At 37.2% G+C, this 17,954-nt stretch overlaps 1 protein-coding gene across 3 annotated transcripts in view; it reads left to right on the plus strand.

Moving 5' to 3' along the window:
• The window catches only part of POC1B (POC1 centriolar protein B), a 54,005-nt gene extending 40,511 nt beyond the window's left edge, over positions 1-13,494 (plus strand). For all 3 annotated transcript variants that reach the window (XM_063322821.1, XM_063322823.1, XM_063322824.1), the window contains 2 exons: positions 11,208-11,390; positions 12,623-13,494. In XM_063322821.1, coding sequence (XP_063178891.1) covers positions 11,208-11,390; positions 12,623-12,727 — 288 coding nt within the window. In that variant the 3' untranslated portion in view covers positions 12,728-13,494. The remainder of the gene's footprint in view (positions 1-11,207; positions 11,391-12,622) is intronic.
• The last annotated feature ends 4,460 nt before the right edge of the window (positions 13,495-17,954 follow it).

Genomic DNA, 17,954 nt, shown 5'->3' on the forward strand with positions numbered 1-17,954 from the left:
GCTGAACAATGTGTGTATTTTGACAGAAGTTTGTAATAGAACACTAATTAAAATAAATGAGTTTTCAAGGGTTTAACAGGCATGTCAGACCGCTCCAAAGTTAACATTTATTGGATATTTCTAGGCAATTCTCAAATTTCTCAGTTTTTGCAGTTCCCTAATTTGATTCTTATCTCAGTAAATTGTAAGACTTAACTCACTTAAGTACAAAGTTATGCTATCACTGCTAAAGCAGTTCTTTAAAATCCCACCTCTGAACTACGCTCAGCAGCACTGATTATTGTTTTTACCTGGATAAATTGGAGAACTTGTCCAAACCTTCAGTGTATTACTAATGCTGAGCACCAAAATAACTCAGTGTAGACTTTTGCTTCTTTCTCCAGGTATTAAATGAAACCTAACAAAAGCAATTAAATTTGACTTCTCGAGGAAAATTTTGAAGTTTTGTTTTATCCTTACAGGAGTTTTCTGTGACACAGTTGTTAAAGTAGTTGATGTCCTTGTCAAACCTTTCTTCATCATCCATTATAGGTGTAACATTTTATTAACAAAAGCCTTGGTCAAATGCTGAGGAGCAGTGTTCCTCTATTACATAGTAAAATATTTTTTTTCTCTGGCTGTAGTCAAGGGATTTCAGCTCCAAGCTGTGAAATATTGGGCATCTTTTCTTTTTTTTTTTTTTTTTTTCTTCTTCCTAATAGTAGCATCTGGCTCTTTGGCAAAGTCTTCAAGCAATTGTGCTGGCCCTGTTGGATTTGACTTGGGGCTCTACTATGCTGTATTCCTAACTTAGTTTTTAGTGCTTTTTGCTCCTTGCTATTTTCTTGTAAATAATTTGAATTGGAGGAGATTCTTTTTCTTTGTAGAAGTAGGAGTAAAAACCTGTTGGTATTGTCAGTAGCCACCCGGTGAAGCGGTATACCCTCTTGTTGTTACCCCTGATCTGAAGGGAAGTCAAAACTGCCAGTTCTCAGCTAACAAGAGAAGATTTCACTGTGAAATCTTTGTGTGGACACCCTGCACCTCCTAGCATCCCCCCACGGGAGGCAAGCTAGGTTTGTCTATGTAACAAAGTTGAGTTGACACAAGTTATGTTTGTATGAAGTACCAAAATAAAAATATTAGTACCATAGCACTGATGTTGTTATCCTGACAAAACCCATTCGTACGGGTGCAGCCATACCAACAGAAAAGACCTTCTGTTGGCTTTGCCCATAACTTTGAAAGAAGGCCATGTATAGCCTGTATGAATACATACTTATGTATGGGCTGGCAAAAAGATCTTATGTGCTCCTTCTACAGCAGGGGGCTCTGCTAATGTAGTATCTCTATGTGCATGAAGGGATGCTCTGCAGCATACACAGCTCTACACCGGTTCTCCTGTGCAACAGTATCCCACCCTCCTGAAGCACCAGACCCCTTGTGGAGACTGGAGCACAGGGACTGTAGGGTTTAGGAGGAGGTTACCCAGGTCCTTCAAACCTTCTTGTCCTGGCAGAGCCTGTCTTTTCAGGATTTTGTCTTCGGTAATTCTTTTGTTCATTCTTATTGAGAGATGGAGTTTAAGACAGAAGTGTGTTCCTTTAGCTCTTCTCGTCTACATACAGTGTCACTTGGTCAAGGTTGATTTTGCCCCAAGAGGTTAAGCATGAGACACTTATCTAAGAGAAATCAATTACATATTGTAAAATATATGACTTACAATATATGATTTAGTTTGAAAATTTTAACTTAAGAAAAATGGCATTGGTTTGATTTTCTAGGAGTAAACGTGCCTTCAAGAATGAGAAATTCCTTTGGGTTTGTTGAACGATCTCTTTTCATTGTAATTCATTTTGAACAGTACCAATGAATATGCTAGGTGACTTTGCCAGCCCTTTGAACGAGACAGATGAAGTGCTAGCCCTTTAGATATATTTTAAGGCCCTGCACTATAAATCATACCGTTACCAGCTATTGTTTCTTTGTAAAGTTCAGTTAGACTTATTTAGCTAGCTATTGGTCTGAAGCAGAGGCTTTCAGTCAGTTTCTTAAGGAGGCGGAAGAGGACAGAAAGAAGTCACGCGCGGGCAATCCAGAAGCACGGCTGTCCTTTCTCTGAGTAGCTGTGATCCTGGGGAGGATGCTGTGCTCCCGCTCGTGTTCTGAGGTAACCCTGCCTCCCGCCCTCCGCAGATTTGATGCCCTCTGTGAACCTCCACAATCTGCTACTTGGAGTATAGGGAGTTTCCCCACGTGCTAGGAAAATCCTAGGGTTTTCTTACTTCTGTTTTTATTCATTAGTATTTGTAGTATCAAATATAGCAGAATATTCTATTTATAGTATTAGAAAGGAGGCGTTGTCCATATAGGGTTATACATTTGCTGTCATTATTTCATTTCTAGTATCTGTTTCCTTGTGTTTCCAGTTCCCGTTACAAGTATTCCTCCTGCCCTCAGCTTTTCCCTGCCCTAGTATGGATCAGAAGTTCAAGCAGAGTATATGATATAATTTTTATTAGGACTCTATATGGGTAAAAAGAAGTCATCACTTGAAACTTTAGCATTGATTTTAGCTATAAGATGTTCCCTTGGACGTGTGCACATGCAGTCCGAAGTAATTTGCCTAAATTAAAATTGGCTACTTTATTTTGTAGTTGTGAAAAGTGGGAACGTTTCTATGGTTTCACATTATCTGCCCTCAGCTTTACAAAGCTTGTTGCTGAAGCTGAAGGTACCTTGAAGATTATTTATTACCTTCTTTTACCTTTATTCCATAGGGTACATACTGTTATTTTTAGTGCCGGTGGTGCAAGTATTTTTGTAATTTATGAAAGTGTTTGAATGTGGTCTTCCTGAACTGTTAAATTTAGAACTGACTTCCTGGCAGGGAATTTCTTATCTTTGGAAATTGAACCTTTAGCGATTTCTGTCTAGTTTGTGTGGGATGTTAATGGCATTTATTTATTTACTTACTTTTAAGCAGTATTGCTTGTTTTATGGGGGAAATCCTCAGCTTCCTCTAAATGCTCAAAATGTAGCGGTTTGATTAGAACATGTTTGATAGGGCTGTGGGTTGGTTTTTTTTTTTTTTCTTCCTTTCCTAGCTGCATAGCTACTGTATTTAGGTACTGTATTTCATTTTAAGGGTTAAGTTTATCTAAATCCAGTGGAAACAGAGCATAGCTATTCAGTTTTTGTGGATCCCTTTACTGAATCGGACTCTGACCATGCAGGGAACTAATGCTGTTAGAAATCAACATCAATAAGCAAACTCAAAAAAAAATTTTTTTTTCAGGTTTTAGGTAAAGCTTGAGTATTGCTGATGGTTTAGAAAAAGTTTAGGAAAGTATTTCAGAAATATTATTCATTTCTAACTGGGTGTGCTCAGATATTTGTGGACTTCTGTAAGTTTTTTATTGGGGAAATACAGTTTTTATATTTCATGGAGAAAACAAGGCTTATTTTTAGTTCTTTTCACAGCAAAAGTGTTCTCTTGACATGAAAGCAATATGGAGAAAATTTTTTTGTTCTGTATTAGATTCTGTACACATGGAATTGCGAAGTACTTGGTGCACTGTTTTACAGCGTTTTCTCAGACCTACGGCAACAATGACAAATAAAACTTCTGGGAAGAAGCTGACATAACAAAACCACGTAGCCAGTTTCTCATTATGTGTGTGAAAGAACACTTGTAAAGTATGATATGATTTCTTTACATAAAGCTATCTATTCAGGATATCTTGAGATGCGCCTGCGAACAGAAGAATTTTTGTTATTTCATGTCATCACAGCAATGCTACATTTAATGTAGCTGTAATCCTGGTAGAAATAAATAAATCTGATGAATCAGACCATAAATAAATCTGATTAATCAGACCGTGGCTGTAAGTGCATCAGGATTTCAGTTAATTTCATACTGATATTTAAAAAAAAACCAATTTAGCAACTAGTTTTCATTGCACTGTATTGGCCTCGCAACCTCTATAAACTCAGCTAGCTTAAGGATGAATTCATTGTTTTCAAGACTGAGAAAGTGCTATTCCATTTTAGGTGAAAATGCCTTTTTTGCTAAGCGGTACAGTCTGATAGTCTGGCTTGGTTTGTCAGCTGTAAGTTTGTATCATGATACCACCAGTCACGGTCGGGTTCTAAGCTGAAGGATGTGCTGCCTTCAGTGACGATACTTGGGCTGGAGAGGAGGAGGCTAAATATTGCCTTGTCAGATTGGATGAGGTACGCTTACATTAAGTGCTTTAAATTTTTGAGTTTAGCTTGGACATTCTCTTAAAAGCTAGAGAAGACTGAGATGCGTAAGAAGCCATGCAAGACTTTGCATTAAGCGTGAAATTCTGCGTTAGGAGTTGCTCTGAAAGAGGGCTGCTCACACTAGAAAATGCTTGGTAGAACTTTGAGACGCGCTGCATAGTTTAGCTGTGTTTTACTGCTTGAATGCAAAGCCTCGATTAAAGTTTGTGAATAAATTATAGCAGAACTACCTCATCAGATAGCAAGGGGCAGAAGGCTGCAGTTCGGCACGTGGCAGGTTTTTGCCATGCTGATTCACGTACGTGCGAGAGGAGAGGAAGCGAAGCATGCTGTCATCAGCTGAAACTACAGGGAAGTTTTCGGCAGTAGAAACTGATAAAACAGATTGTGATTTAGCATACTCGGGGTTAGCCTAATAGATCAAAGAGCTCTGTTTTATGTGGATCACTTATTGACTGAAAAAAATAATTTCAAAGCAATAGAAGCGATCTGCGAATAATTATGGCCTACGAAAAAAGAAGGAGAAAAAAGCCATCTCCTGTACGGTTCAATTTAGCCTATCCACAGTGAACCATTTTAGTTCGAGGGTAGGCTCACAAGATGGAGGAAAAAGCAGTGATAATGATAGTACTGTTACTCCTCCTGAGAAACTTCCCATGATTTAAAAAAAAAAAAAAAACAAAAAAAAACCAAAAAAAACACAGGAAATCAAGGTCTGGTAAGATGGGGGACTCCTCTGTTATGCTTTTGCTCTTTGGTCTGTTTGAGCTTAATGCCCTAGTTATGACTAATTGTTTGTAGTTGTTTTAATCACAGTATCAGAAATGTTTTAGTATTAGTAGGCAAATGTACCATGTGTTGAAAATTTAAAGGATTATTTTTAAAACGCAGACCATGCCAATTTTTGTGATTCATTAGGAAGCTTACCAATGTCATTTTTTCATATAAGCCCATCTTAATTATAACATCATTAAGATACTCATTTGGAAGCTGTTGTGTATATTTTCTGAATTTGAGGCTCTTAGAAGATTGAAGACTAATGATTTTCAGTTGAATGACAGACACTTGTATTTTTTAATTATTTTTTTTTCCTTGAGGGAATTTTTTTCTCTATAAATAAAACTGCTCAGGCATCTTTATATATGGATGCATTTTACTCAGATTCTATTCTTATACATCGGGACGTGAAGGGAGACTGAGATTCAGTGGTTTTTTTCTATCTGATCTGTGAATGTTTTATGGGAAAACATTTGGGAATAGGCAGAGGTGATAAGGTTATGTGTAAGGATTTTTCACAAACTGATGAAGTACCACCCACAGAGTTTTGGCGATTTTGCTTGACAGAAAACAAAGATGAGCAATTATGGTTTGCTGTTTGTGACATCATTTATAGGCTAAATTTAATTTTCTCCTGAACATCCGCTTGGTAATGTCATGGTAATAACTTCCTATTGATTAATTAAATCTGTTCCTTCTCCTCCTTATTTGTAACTCACATGAAGTTGCCCAAATGTGAGTCCATTTTATTACTAACGGGATGTGAATGGAAGCACTGTACACATTTTAATTTTCTTTTTTAGCTTTGCTCAGAAGTAACGACTTAAAATTGATTGCCTTATTCAAATTTACTTTCTCAAAATAAGCTATAGCTCTGAAGTCTTTCAGAATAGTTTGGGTTTTTTGAATTATGAGGCATTTTTACTATATTGCTGGCAACGTATAGAATTGTTGTTTATGAATTGGTAGTATTTAAAGTACTTTAGAAAGGGGCTAATTTGAAGGAAAGGGAACATCTAGTTCTTGAAACACTTTATGTAAACTAGGCTGTTGGGTAGAAGGAGTTTCTTTAAAAAGAACTTTTTTATAAAAGATTATGCTGAATGAAAGTGGTGGACATGAACTGATCTGTATCCAAAAGTAAAGGAAATCTACTGAGACTAGTGTCGCTCCTTTATAACGAGGTTTTGGCATTTAAGTGTTCCTTTAGATTCCAGCAGGTTTGGACCCTTCACTGAGCTGGAGGAGATTTCAAATTTAGATACTACGAAAAATTAAAATATAAAGCAGGCATCTAAGGATATAGCAGCATACTTTGATGTCTGACAACATTTAAAAATCTCTACAAATTTCCGGAATATGATAAAAATAACAACCACTTTGGCACAACTTAGATAAGTTGAAAATTTGAAACTATCTCATTTAGTTTCTCTCTTACTAATTTTGAGAGTTCAATTATTTGCTTATCTGTATTTGATCCTTTCAGATTTGACAAACATTGAGGCCTTTGCTTTATTTATATAAGCACTTCTGTGCCGCATTGTCGCTATATGTCTTTGGGTATATAACAGAAGAATCTCAATTTCCTGCTTAACCCAGTAAATTACAAGAAGACTTTTCCAGTACGCTGACTTGGCAATGTAGGTGGCAATTTACTGAGCTACAAAGCATTTTTCGTAGCCTATTTGTCAGATACAGTAAAATAGATCCAAAAGTCAACATAAGAAAATAGTGTTTGGTGAGATTTTTATTAGCTTAGCATTCACTCTGTTTACCTGAATTGACAGCTTTCCTCCTTGGTTTGGAAGAATCTCTTTAGGCTGGCTTTAATGGCAAAATTTGTGATTACTTTGTGGGAACTTAAACTGAAATCTCAAACTTTATTTTCAGTCTGAAGTACAGCAGGCTTGTTTGAAAAGAAACTGAGAAACACCAACCTCAGAGTTGAACTGTTTTTAGAACAACTTGACAATGTCTGATAACCTCAGATTGTTTTTCTCTCCTGCTCCATTAATTTAAATTAATTTTAAATTCTAATACTTCAAATCACAAACAGCAAAAATTTGAGTGTTAAATGTATTTTTTTATTATTTTTAAGTACTTGAGAATTAATAGATTATCTGTAGGACACTGAACTTGCAAAGCAGTATGCCTTTAAGCAAAGTCAAAGAGTATCAGTTCAAGTTTACAGTTATATCTGTTTTGGCTGTGTTATTTAATTACTGATATCATTCAAAGAGCAAGAAAATGAATGTACTTCTCAAAACATCAGTACAAGTGTCTTTGTTAACATTAGACAAACTACGCGAGGTTTATTTCCAATGACGTTATTGATATTGGTGTCTGGGAAGACATGGATTCCAGCCTGGGTCTTTCTCGCACTTCTGGAACTCACGTCCTTATTCCCCTTCGGAGCTAAGGAGTGTGAACTTGTAGAGCTGCGTTAACTTCAGGTGAGAAACTCTGGCATACCATTTCCTGAAGCTTTCAGGAACTTAATTACTTCTGAGACCCCTACCTCTTCACTAGGTTTGATTAAAATCAGTAAAATGTGCCAAAATTTTCAGAGGACACATACAGGTGTCTGCAAAGAATAATTGCATAAGCTTTACAAATTGTTCCTGCACCAAGTGGCTGTTTTTCATTGACACTTTTAACTTCCCTCATCAACTGCCTGCATTTCATACGGCGTGTGATAACCAGGCAGGTTTACTGCTGCTGTGCAGAATGTACAATGCTTGAGTTCTGCCTGTCTTGCCTGCAACGTGTTGCATCTACCCCGCCTCCAATTTTCCTGAAATTTGTTGCAGCTTAATCAGTGAGCCCTCTACCTCTCTGCCAAATTTAGCTAATCCTGGTTGAGGTTTGGAAGCTTCTGGGCAAGCAGTTGAGATTTACAGACAGAAGCAAGGTTTCTGTAATCTCACTATCTTTCTATAAAGATCTCCCTAAGAAGTCTACTCTACCAGACTCCCTGTTGTCATTAAATACAAGGATGTTCTTCAGAGTATGATTGGTTGTAAGGGAGGAATTCTTTAATGTATGGCAGTATTTTTTTATTTAACATTTGAATGCCAAATTGAGCTTAATCTTTTCTGTGTTAATCAGCATTTGAGACTATCTCCATCTTGTGATTTAGTAAGCGTGCCAAAAAGCCTCCATTCATCCTGTTTCCCCAGGACCTCAGATACAACTTGGTAAGTCAGAAATAACACAGTGAATCTGAGCTCCTCTAGGACTGAATGAATGGTATCTCCTATAATGAAATCTGCAAAGGGAAGATATGGACAGTCTTAAGATGCAGTAATCCTATGTACTTCAAGCTCATCTAAAAGTACACGGGATACATTGTAAGCTGGAATATTCTGAGATATTCAGAACACTTTCTTTTGAGGAATTCTAACACTTTAAAGCAAGGAGCTAAAGCAAAGTAAAATTAAATGGGAAATTTATTTTCTGCCTACCTTGTCCAAAAATCAAACCATTTGTATTCTATTTCATTTTATACTAACAAGTGACCTCTTCACAATGTACAATTCTTTGGAATAATTTGAAGTTGACATCACAACATTTTTTACATTGAGGAGAAACTGAAATCTATGGTACTGGAGAGAAAAATATAATTGAACTATCTGCTAAGGAGTGGGGAAGTTCTAGGTTGAAATCCTTTCTCCTGTGGAGTTTTTATTCATTTTATCCCCTTATATATAAAATATAAAGCCTCTAATGGGAGTCCTACTCCTGACTGAGCATGCTAACCACGGAACTAAAGCTGCTTTCTGTTGACCAGTGGCAAAACTCAAACAGCATGGCTGCAGAGAGTACCCTTTGTTCCATAGGTCCATGGCTGACAAAGCATTGCACTATGAGACATGAGTTTAAATAGCCTTAGACTGAGAAGGCCAGTTCTCTGTCGTCCAATGCAAATGCTGTAACCATTAGGACATTCTGGAGAACAGGCTCAGATATTTAATGTTTGAAATCTGTAGTTTGATGTCTAGCAGGCTTTTATTTTTTGACACAACCCAGTATCAATACAAATCACTGATGGCTTTCACTATTAGTTGCATCAGACCTTTTTTACTTGACATGCTGAGTTCATTTGCATAAATCAGTCACCAAGCACAGAAAAGAGGGCTGAAGGGGACTGGAGGTATCTTCTAGTTCATGTATCTGTTTCTTTTATCATAATGAAACCAATGAAAGTGACATATCACCAACTACCATGGTACTATCAAACCTTGAGGAGGGTTCCATGTGGTTTTGTAGCATTGTAAGTTAAGGTCTGAAGTACATGCATGGGTATGTCCCTCTGTCCCTGTCAACCCCATGCTCTGCACTACATGGGTTCTTGCCTGGGGGCTGAGACCTGTCCTTGCAGAACTTAACTGCACAATGGAGCTTGTAACCCAGAGAGGGTGGTGAGACTTTCTTCTTTGTCCTCCTCTTCCAAAGATACAAAGCCCTCTTACCCCACCATAATCTCTGCTTTCAGCCATTCCCCTGCCTAGACTTCTTCTACTGACTCTGTGTGTGTGGTGTTTTTGGTTTGCTCTTGTGCTTTACTAATAAAAAAGAAAAGCCCTTCCAGATAGATGGTGGCCACAACTTGTCTCTTGCTTAGTTCTCCCTCATCGATGTAGAGAGCACAACCCCAGCACTTAGGGAAGAAAAGATTTTTGAGAATCAGCAACAGTGAGTCCAGAGAACAGAGGGTGTTAGTTGGTCAGGACTGTGCAGGATGGCACTGAAGACACAGGAATAGTATTTCAGATAACGCAGCAGTATAAGTTCCTGATAATATTGATACGATTTAGTATTGCTTATATTTAAAATCATGACATTATCGTAGTAGTATTTCCTCCATCACTCTGATCCTACCTGATTCAAAGGCAGGGTCAGCTACACATAAATCATTCTTGACAGAAACTCATCAACATGCCTAGGTAATCTTGTAAAGTTTTGCCACTAATTCTGCCTAGCAATTTACGTTCTACAAGATTATTTTATAGATTTAGGAGATTTTATTTTAATGGCTGACAATGATGTTAAGACTTTTTTTTTTTTTTGCAAACCTTTCAGCTTTACAATATAAATATATTTTGTGTACATTGTAAATATTGTGTATTTTAAATACATCAGGTAAGACTAAAATTTTCCCTTTGTGTAGCTAATGGATATTTTCATCAGCTGTCGATAAATTTCCGAGAAACAGTTAAATTGTAACCATTTAAAAGCTTTATTTTGTAAATGTTGCGGATGTTGGAAATATAGCTAGGGATAGTAAAACCTGACTACATCAGTTTATTTTAGTGTAAAAATAAACTTATGTGATAATAAAATCATCTGAAGGTATAAAAAGTTTTCAAAGAAATCTCAAAAAGTCATTAATAAATCAGATAAAGATGTTCAGAAGGACCTTCTTAATGAATTAGTGATGATTTAACCTTTTGTGACTCAAAAGTGCCGTTAAGAACTTCAAGGCACAAACAAAAGCAGAAGTGATTGGGAAGATCATGCTTTCTCACTTACCCTGGAGCAACGTTTATACATCGAAGTTATTTGTCTCTTAACTTTGCATTGTGGGGGTCTTTGTTGTTTCCTCCTCCCATTTTCTGAAGAAATCAGAATCAATGCCACTGAATAAACAACTAAAAGCTACTTTTTTTTTTATTCTGAAAGAAGATGTTGTGCTAATCAGAGGTTTCATATTATGGAAGCTGGAAGGAACCCTTGTGATCATCTAGTCACGTATGGATTTTTTCATCCATATGACCGCTGTGAATAAATTCCTTTGTGAACTAGAGCTATATTTTTGAAGAAAACTCCAGTCAGTGATAGTATTTATCCAAGCTTTAATTCAAGCTCTAGTAGTACAGCATGTAGTTCCTCAATCATACGTATCTGAAACACGTACCTCAAGACTGCTGAGATTTCTCTTCTTGCCTCATCCATCACAGCTGAAGTTCTCTCTTAGGTCAGAATGAATTGAAATGTTATGAATTGGACCTGGTACAAGAAGCAAATCTGAAGGCCCTTGTGTGTCTGCATATATGTGTAAATAGATTTATTTAAAAAAAAAACAACATTAAAACCAGACTTTCCTGCCTATCTTCTTGTATGGTTCCAATTACATGAAGACAAAGGCAACTGAATCTTCAAATGGTGTTTCTGTATTCAAGGATGATGTCAGCAGTGAAGATCTGCAGCATCCCCCTGCTTCAGTCTTGGCAACAAGTTCAAAAAGGGAGTTGGAGAATGAGGGCGAATCAGCTGTGCATAACATGGACAAGCAAACGGGCATCTCCCCCTCCCTGGGTAATGCCTTGGAGCACATTGTGGAGCAGCTGGATGTTTTAACTCTAGTAAGTATGCAATAACAGATAACGCTTGCAGTGGAAAATGATAATGCCGTCAAATGGGCAAAAAAACCCAGGAGCCATGTTCATAAATCAGAATATTAGTGTCTATGGGGTTATTTTGAGTAGTCATATAGTCAAGTGACTGTTTTGGTTTTTCCCTTTCAGCAAATATTGATCACATCTATTGTGTTTGCTAAAGTGAAAGCTTCCTGCTATATAATCATAAAGATTGTTGTATTTTTAACTCAGGAGGAAAAACATCCCTGTTTTTCCGTAGTGAGATGTAGCGTAGATTTGCCAGAAGCCAGTTGTTTAGCAGACATTGTCAGATTCCAGCTTGAACAGTCATGCATTAGGAGGGGATGAACAAAACAAATTGGCGGTGGACCATTAAATCCCTTTTCAAACTCAGTGTTCAAGGTGTTGGCTTAGGGAGGAATCTGAGCAGTGGAGTAGTCCTTAGTGTCAGTGAAACTGCACAAATACTAGTCTCAGTCAGTGACTCTGAGTCACTTGTTTGCAAATGCTCAATACTTCTTTCTAGCAATCCAGATTTATCCAATCTATGTTTTAAGAACTACTCTGTAGTCTGTAATGTATTAACGTTAAACCAAATTAAAAAGGAGTGGCTAAGGGTTTTTTTTTTCTGCATTCTGCAACTCAAGAAATAAGTTTTGAGAAGTGTGGAGTCAAGTCATCACTTGAAAATTTGTGTAGTAAATTGGACTAAAAAGAAATTGCCAGCCTGTGTCTAGAAACCTACCTTTTCTGATGAAGGTAATCTCTTGGAGAATACCTTTTAATAGTATTTTTTTTTCCTTACTTCCTTTTTTTTTTGGGGGGGGGTGGGGGGGTGGGGAATGCCTTAGAAGTTTCTTTTAGGTTTTTGGACGACACCATTTGGGGTCCCCAGTGACGGCTGGTTTTCTATTGAAATATGGATGCAACTTTCACATAGCATTTCAGAGTAATTTATATATGCACATATATATTTCTCTCTCTCGGAGAAAATATTTTGTGAAAACAATTTTAAACCTTTAGACAATTTCCATAGATATAAAGCTATTATTTTAAAATACAGTGGTAAGTAGTGGAATAGCTCAGGAAAAGCCATCTTAAAATATTTTTTTCCTGTTGAGTTAAAAAGATTTTTCTTATGTTACTGTCTTACACAAATCTATAATACTGTGTGATTTATATAAAAACAAATTGAAATTACTGTCCTCTTCATGCAGACTATTTCAATCCTGGAACAACGTCTGACTTTGACTGAAGATAAATTGAAAGAATGCTTAGAAAATCAGCAAAAAATGTTACTTGAGGGAAGACAGGAAGAATAAAAGATGAAAATGAACTATATTGATGAATATGTTTCACATATTCACAAGGAAATAAGAAATGTTACTTCATTGGATTTTGCTATAAGGAAAAAACGATTCCTCCTTTTCTAACAAGTCAATGTAATAAAAACTGAAGAAAAAAAAAGTACAACACATTTTAAACATCGGGAGCAAGCAGATATTCTGGTTATATGTTTAATAAAGTGTAGCCTGGACCAAACTAATATTTTCTAAAATCATTCCCATTGAACATTACAGAACTCTTATTTCAACCTAATAAGATCTTTGAATACAACTAAGCAACAAACTACGCATTTCTAGATGAGTAGCATTTATTATGGAAGTGCTCTCCGTAGGTTTTTTAAATCAGGTAAGGATTGTGAAAATAATGCTCTTTGTGATAAGCCAATGTTACTCAAGCACCTAAATGAAATAAGACCTAATTAGTCCTGACTCCAAAAATGCCAGAGGTTTTCTTTGTCCCTTACATAATTTCAAATATTTTTACCAAAAAAGTAGCTTCTGAACACTTTAGTGGATTGCAAGAAAATGTAGTGTAAAAACTTTTAGTTACAAATATGAAAATGAAGTCACTTAAGCTTCGAAACTGGCATTGCATCTGTGTAAATTCAGCTGCAAGACTGACGCAGCCGAGTACCTCTGCTTATCTCATCCCCATCAAAATTCATTCTTCATATTTAGAAAAATAAAAATCAGCTTCATACTTCTGGGGAATATATTTGAACCAAACACAAAAGGATGGGAAATCTCTATCATAAATTCAAAAGATTCTCATCCTCCAAGGACTTCCACAGGTGCTCAAGCTTTGTGTGCTTTGTAAGTCCTCCATCAGTTAATGTGTTATGAATGAAGCCATAAATCAGGAAAGACTTTGCAATGTATGATGATTTGGGGTTTATTTTTAATAAAAATGCAATTTTTAGATGATTGTGCGTCTTGTTTTTTTTAATAGGAAGCTCCTAGGCTTCTTTATGTCTTCCTATTATTTTTTTAAATGGCAATTGCAGAATGCCTATTGTAAATCCACAATCAAAAGTAGGTAGTCATCTATTTCTGCAACTTCAGATTTTGTATGTTGAAAAATAGGACACTTGAAATGAGGGGAGCATTTTAATCCAATTCTGCATCTGACTGTATATAGATAAAGCCCATTTCCTGGGCTGAACCTCATTAACATCAATAGGGTTCAGCTCAAGTACAGAAGCTCGCTGAGCAAATATTGTTGCGGTTCGAGCCAGAGCAATGAGCCGTCAGTTTTTCTTTTATAACTTTTCATTTTCTCTCATAGTAATCGCCTTCAGATAGCCAGACACCACCTCATTTGCTTGGTAAGCTCTGAATTTTACCAACAAGTACTATGTATTTTCAGATCGATCTGAAGTAGTACCGTTTATCGCAGAGCAGCAGTCTCTTCTTGTGAAAATTTTAGATGCAACTATTCCTCTGTGACGTCCTAGCACAGTTTTTTTTGTGAAAGGACGGTCTTGCATATTGCAATGTAAACAGCCTGACCTTTGATTATGCAATTGTTTATAATGCTATATAACGCATAGTTATGTAAATACTGTCTTTTAGGTCAGATGTACTTTGCTTTATGCGTTTGCAAATACTCTTGTGGTCGTTGTGTTTTCTTGGCTCCACTGGAAGACACAAAACCATGTAGCTATTAAGATCCTTTGCTTGTTTCATGTTTTCTCTGAGTGGACTCTATATATATACCCGTTTTAAATCTCTACAGTTTTGTTGTTGTTGTTAAGCTTTTCAGGATTATTTATCAACCAGATTTGGAAATTTCTTTTACTTCTGTATTTTTTAATAAAATCACTGCTGAAATTTTCCTTTCTGCCTTAGCTCCTATCGCTAATCCTTCTTCCTTTTCAGTACCTATTCTCTGGAGCATTTACTACTTAATCCAGTTTATTCCTCTGCTGTTTGTGGATCTGGTGAACTAACACAACATTTCCGAGTTAAGATATGTTCTTGTCATTCTGTCAGGTGGTCTGTTGATATTGAAGCTCAACATGCATGGCACTGGGCATGTCTCTATAACTAGAAATAGTTGTTTGAGAACAGGATGGAGATATTTTCCTCAAGTAGTGATGGCTCTCCTAAAACACAACCACAACCAGCTAACGTGATGTTTCTTTTAAAGGAACATCAATGCGGGCTCATTATCTCATTCTCCGGATCCATATAATTTCAAATAAAGTTATGGAATAGAAAAACCTTCCTTTAAAAGCACCTGAAGAGGCTGGTTAAACTGTCAGAAGCATTTACTCTAGGGTTTGTGCTCTGTCAAATCACTGGTGACTTGACAAATGTGAATTATCTTACAGAGCTAGAGGAAAGTGACTGCTGTTTAGCCTTAGTCGTGGCTCTGCACCCTGTGAAGAGGTAATTGCACAGGTCTTTAAATGATTACAAAAAGTATATCTGTATTGCAGACTGCAGTGAAGTACTGAAAATCCGTACTTGTCCTAAACAAGCTGAACCACGTACCTGATACCTCAAGCAAAGGTATCCCTCTGATAGTAAATGTAAATAGGCCACGCTGTTGGAGAAAGACTGCTTCCAGCAGCCAGGCCAGCTACTGCAAAAATGTCTCAATTGCTTATTAAAAAAAAACCAAAACACCGCCACCAATGTCTGAATGACATCCCGTAGATCCCTAAGGTTTGTGGGGGGGGAGAGAGAGAAGATGGCAGCAGGAATAACCCTCTTGCTAGTGTTGCTGGGAGACTGTCTCTGGAGAAACCCAACTTCAGATTCCTCAAGTGTCAAAGCTCATCGTAGGTGCTTCTGCAGATGTTTTGAAACAAAACCGCCCTTCCAAATTGTCAGTTACTACTGTGTTTTAAATTTTATTTGTAATTCCCATCAAAGTTTAGTGGAACTTTTATCTTGGACATTACGTAAAGCATGATGGTGAGGCAATAAAGTTAATATTTTTCTCAGTTTTTCATTTTGGATGGCAATATGCATTTCCTTTGGGAGCACATTTAGAGGTTCCTAGTTATCATTGTGGGGGCAGACACCGAATGGTGAAATGTTGCAACGTTGGACCTTAAGGCACTTCACTTTTTCTTTTGATCTGAACATCGAGGTTTTCAAATAGAAGGACAAACTCAGACCGAGACATCAGTTTATGCCAAAAATCCGTTGTGCCTTATGGACCAACTTGACAACTCAAACTGTATTCTGGGTTTTCTCTTTTTTATTTTTTGGAGGTTGTTTTGTTTTTTGTTTGCTGGGGTTTTTTTTTTGCTTTGGTTTGGTTTTTTAAACACACCATTACATTCTCCAAAAATCTTCAGTATTTACTTTTTACTACTGCTGACATTTTTTATAAACTTATAGTTTTGGAAAAACAGTTCCTGGAGGCGAATGGATATGAACAACTCCCTTGTCTTTGGGGGATTGTTGTTTCTTGCTTTTACACGTGTGAGATAAGAATTCATTGTTTCATTATCATTATCTTTATGACGAGAAGCTTAAACTGTAGTTTTAAATTTTGATTAAACTGATCTTCTGGCTGGAAAAATTGTGGTAGAATAGGTTCTCCTCACCGTTTTATAATGGCCTGAACAGATCCTTGTAGCATGAGGGATTTGAGAAATACAACTTCCCACCTTTTTTTATATTTATTTAAATAAATAAATATGCTGTGCTATTTTTAGGGTAAAAAGTTTTGGGGTTTTTTTTCTTCCTTGAAAGTCTTATTACCGTGTTGCTGAATTATTTTCTTTGCCATATCACAGCACAAAACCACTCTTGAGTTTTGTAGTGACCGAGGGTGGCTGGGATGTGAATGTATTTCCAAGGACATAGCTTTATGTAACCTGTTTACCTTGTAAGACTTAAAAATCAGAAATTCTGTACTCTTTGCCCCAAACAATTAATGAATATGTATGTTCACATTGGATCCAGGAACAGTATGTTTTTGTCAGGGTGTCCCCTCGGGCATTTTGCACGCTTCGGATGCATAATACAATTGAAGCCGTTTCTTTGTGAGAAAATAGGTTAATGACTTGCCAAAAGGCAGATGTTAATTGGAAAAAGTGCACACGAGTCCTTTTCTTTACAATGTATATGGGTTGCATTTGTTATGACTTGCATCCAAGAACAGGTGCAATTTCAATTGACTCAGCTAACAGGATGTGCTGACTACACTCCTCACCGAGTTCACCAGATATTTTAAATCCAGCAGGAAAAAAAAAAAAAAAGAGTTTCTAAACTAGTCAGTGAGCGATAAGCTGCATTTATTACCTGTTACAGAACATATTTATAACTTAGGATTGTAATTAATCATCTTAATAATATTAAAATAAGGCCTTTGGTTATGTATCGGTATTGAATTTTTTCTGGTGAGCACCGAGGAGTCATACGCAAGATAAAATATGTCATCCCTTCCAAAATATTTCTTTTTAGTAAAAAGAGTCGGCAGTTTAAGGCAAGTTACCACGACTGTTCTAGACACAGTACCACAACTGTTTTTGTAAATGCGACTTAAAGCAGAAAAATTGCTTATTTTCACTAACGCATTTTCTGCCACGAAGCTACGCAATCAGATTAAGATCTTCACCTTGCCTCATTTCGTTTTCCCTGTCTTCGGAAGCAAAAATTAATAAAAGAAGTGGAAAGAGAACATTTGCGTGTGTCAGGGTCAGAAGAGCTGCTGTTTGATAGTTTAATAGTTTGATTCCAAGAGTTTCTGGGAATTTCTAGGCTGCTCATATGAGTCCACTGGAGCGGGGACTTCGGTTTGGATCTATGTGCCTAACCAACCTCACCTCGTCCTTCAAAAGCCACTCTCTCACCTGAGAAAGCCTGAATGTAAAATTTTTGTCTCTGGGAAGCAGCAACTGTGTAGATCGGTGCAGGAACATCTACTTCAGGAATCCCCCGGGAGTTTTGGCAGTAACGGGGGCACTGAATCTGCCGGAAACCGGGGTGACACGACTTTCCCACGCCTCTAGCAGGGACCCGGGCATCAGAGGACTTGGTGCGCTTGCAGGGGCAGGAGTGGGCTGAGAAGAAATGCTGCGGGTCTCAATGCCATCCAAATATAGGGTTCTGCAACGCAGAGTAGTAGTTAGGTCCCTTTATGGCCTGTGCCCTTACAGACCAGGATAAAACAGAGGGACCCAACTTCTCTTCAAAGCTGCTAAAGAGGAAGCAATTGCCAGAAGAGGAGAAGAAAAGACAA

This window comes from Chroicocephalus ridibundus, chromosome 1, assembly GCF_963924245.1.
Source record: "Chroicocephalus ridibundus chromosome 1, bChrRid1.1, whole genome shotgun sequence".
Lineage (NCBI taxonomy): Eukaryota > Metazoa > Chordata > Aves > Charadriiformes > Laridae > Chroicocephalus > Chroicocephalus ridibundus.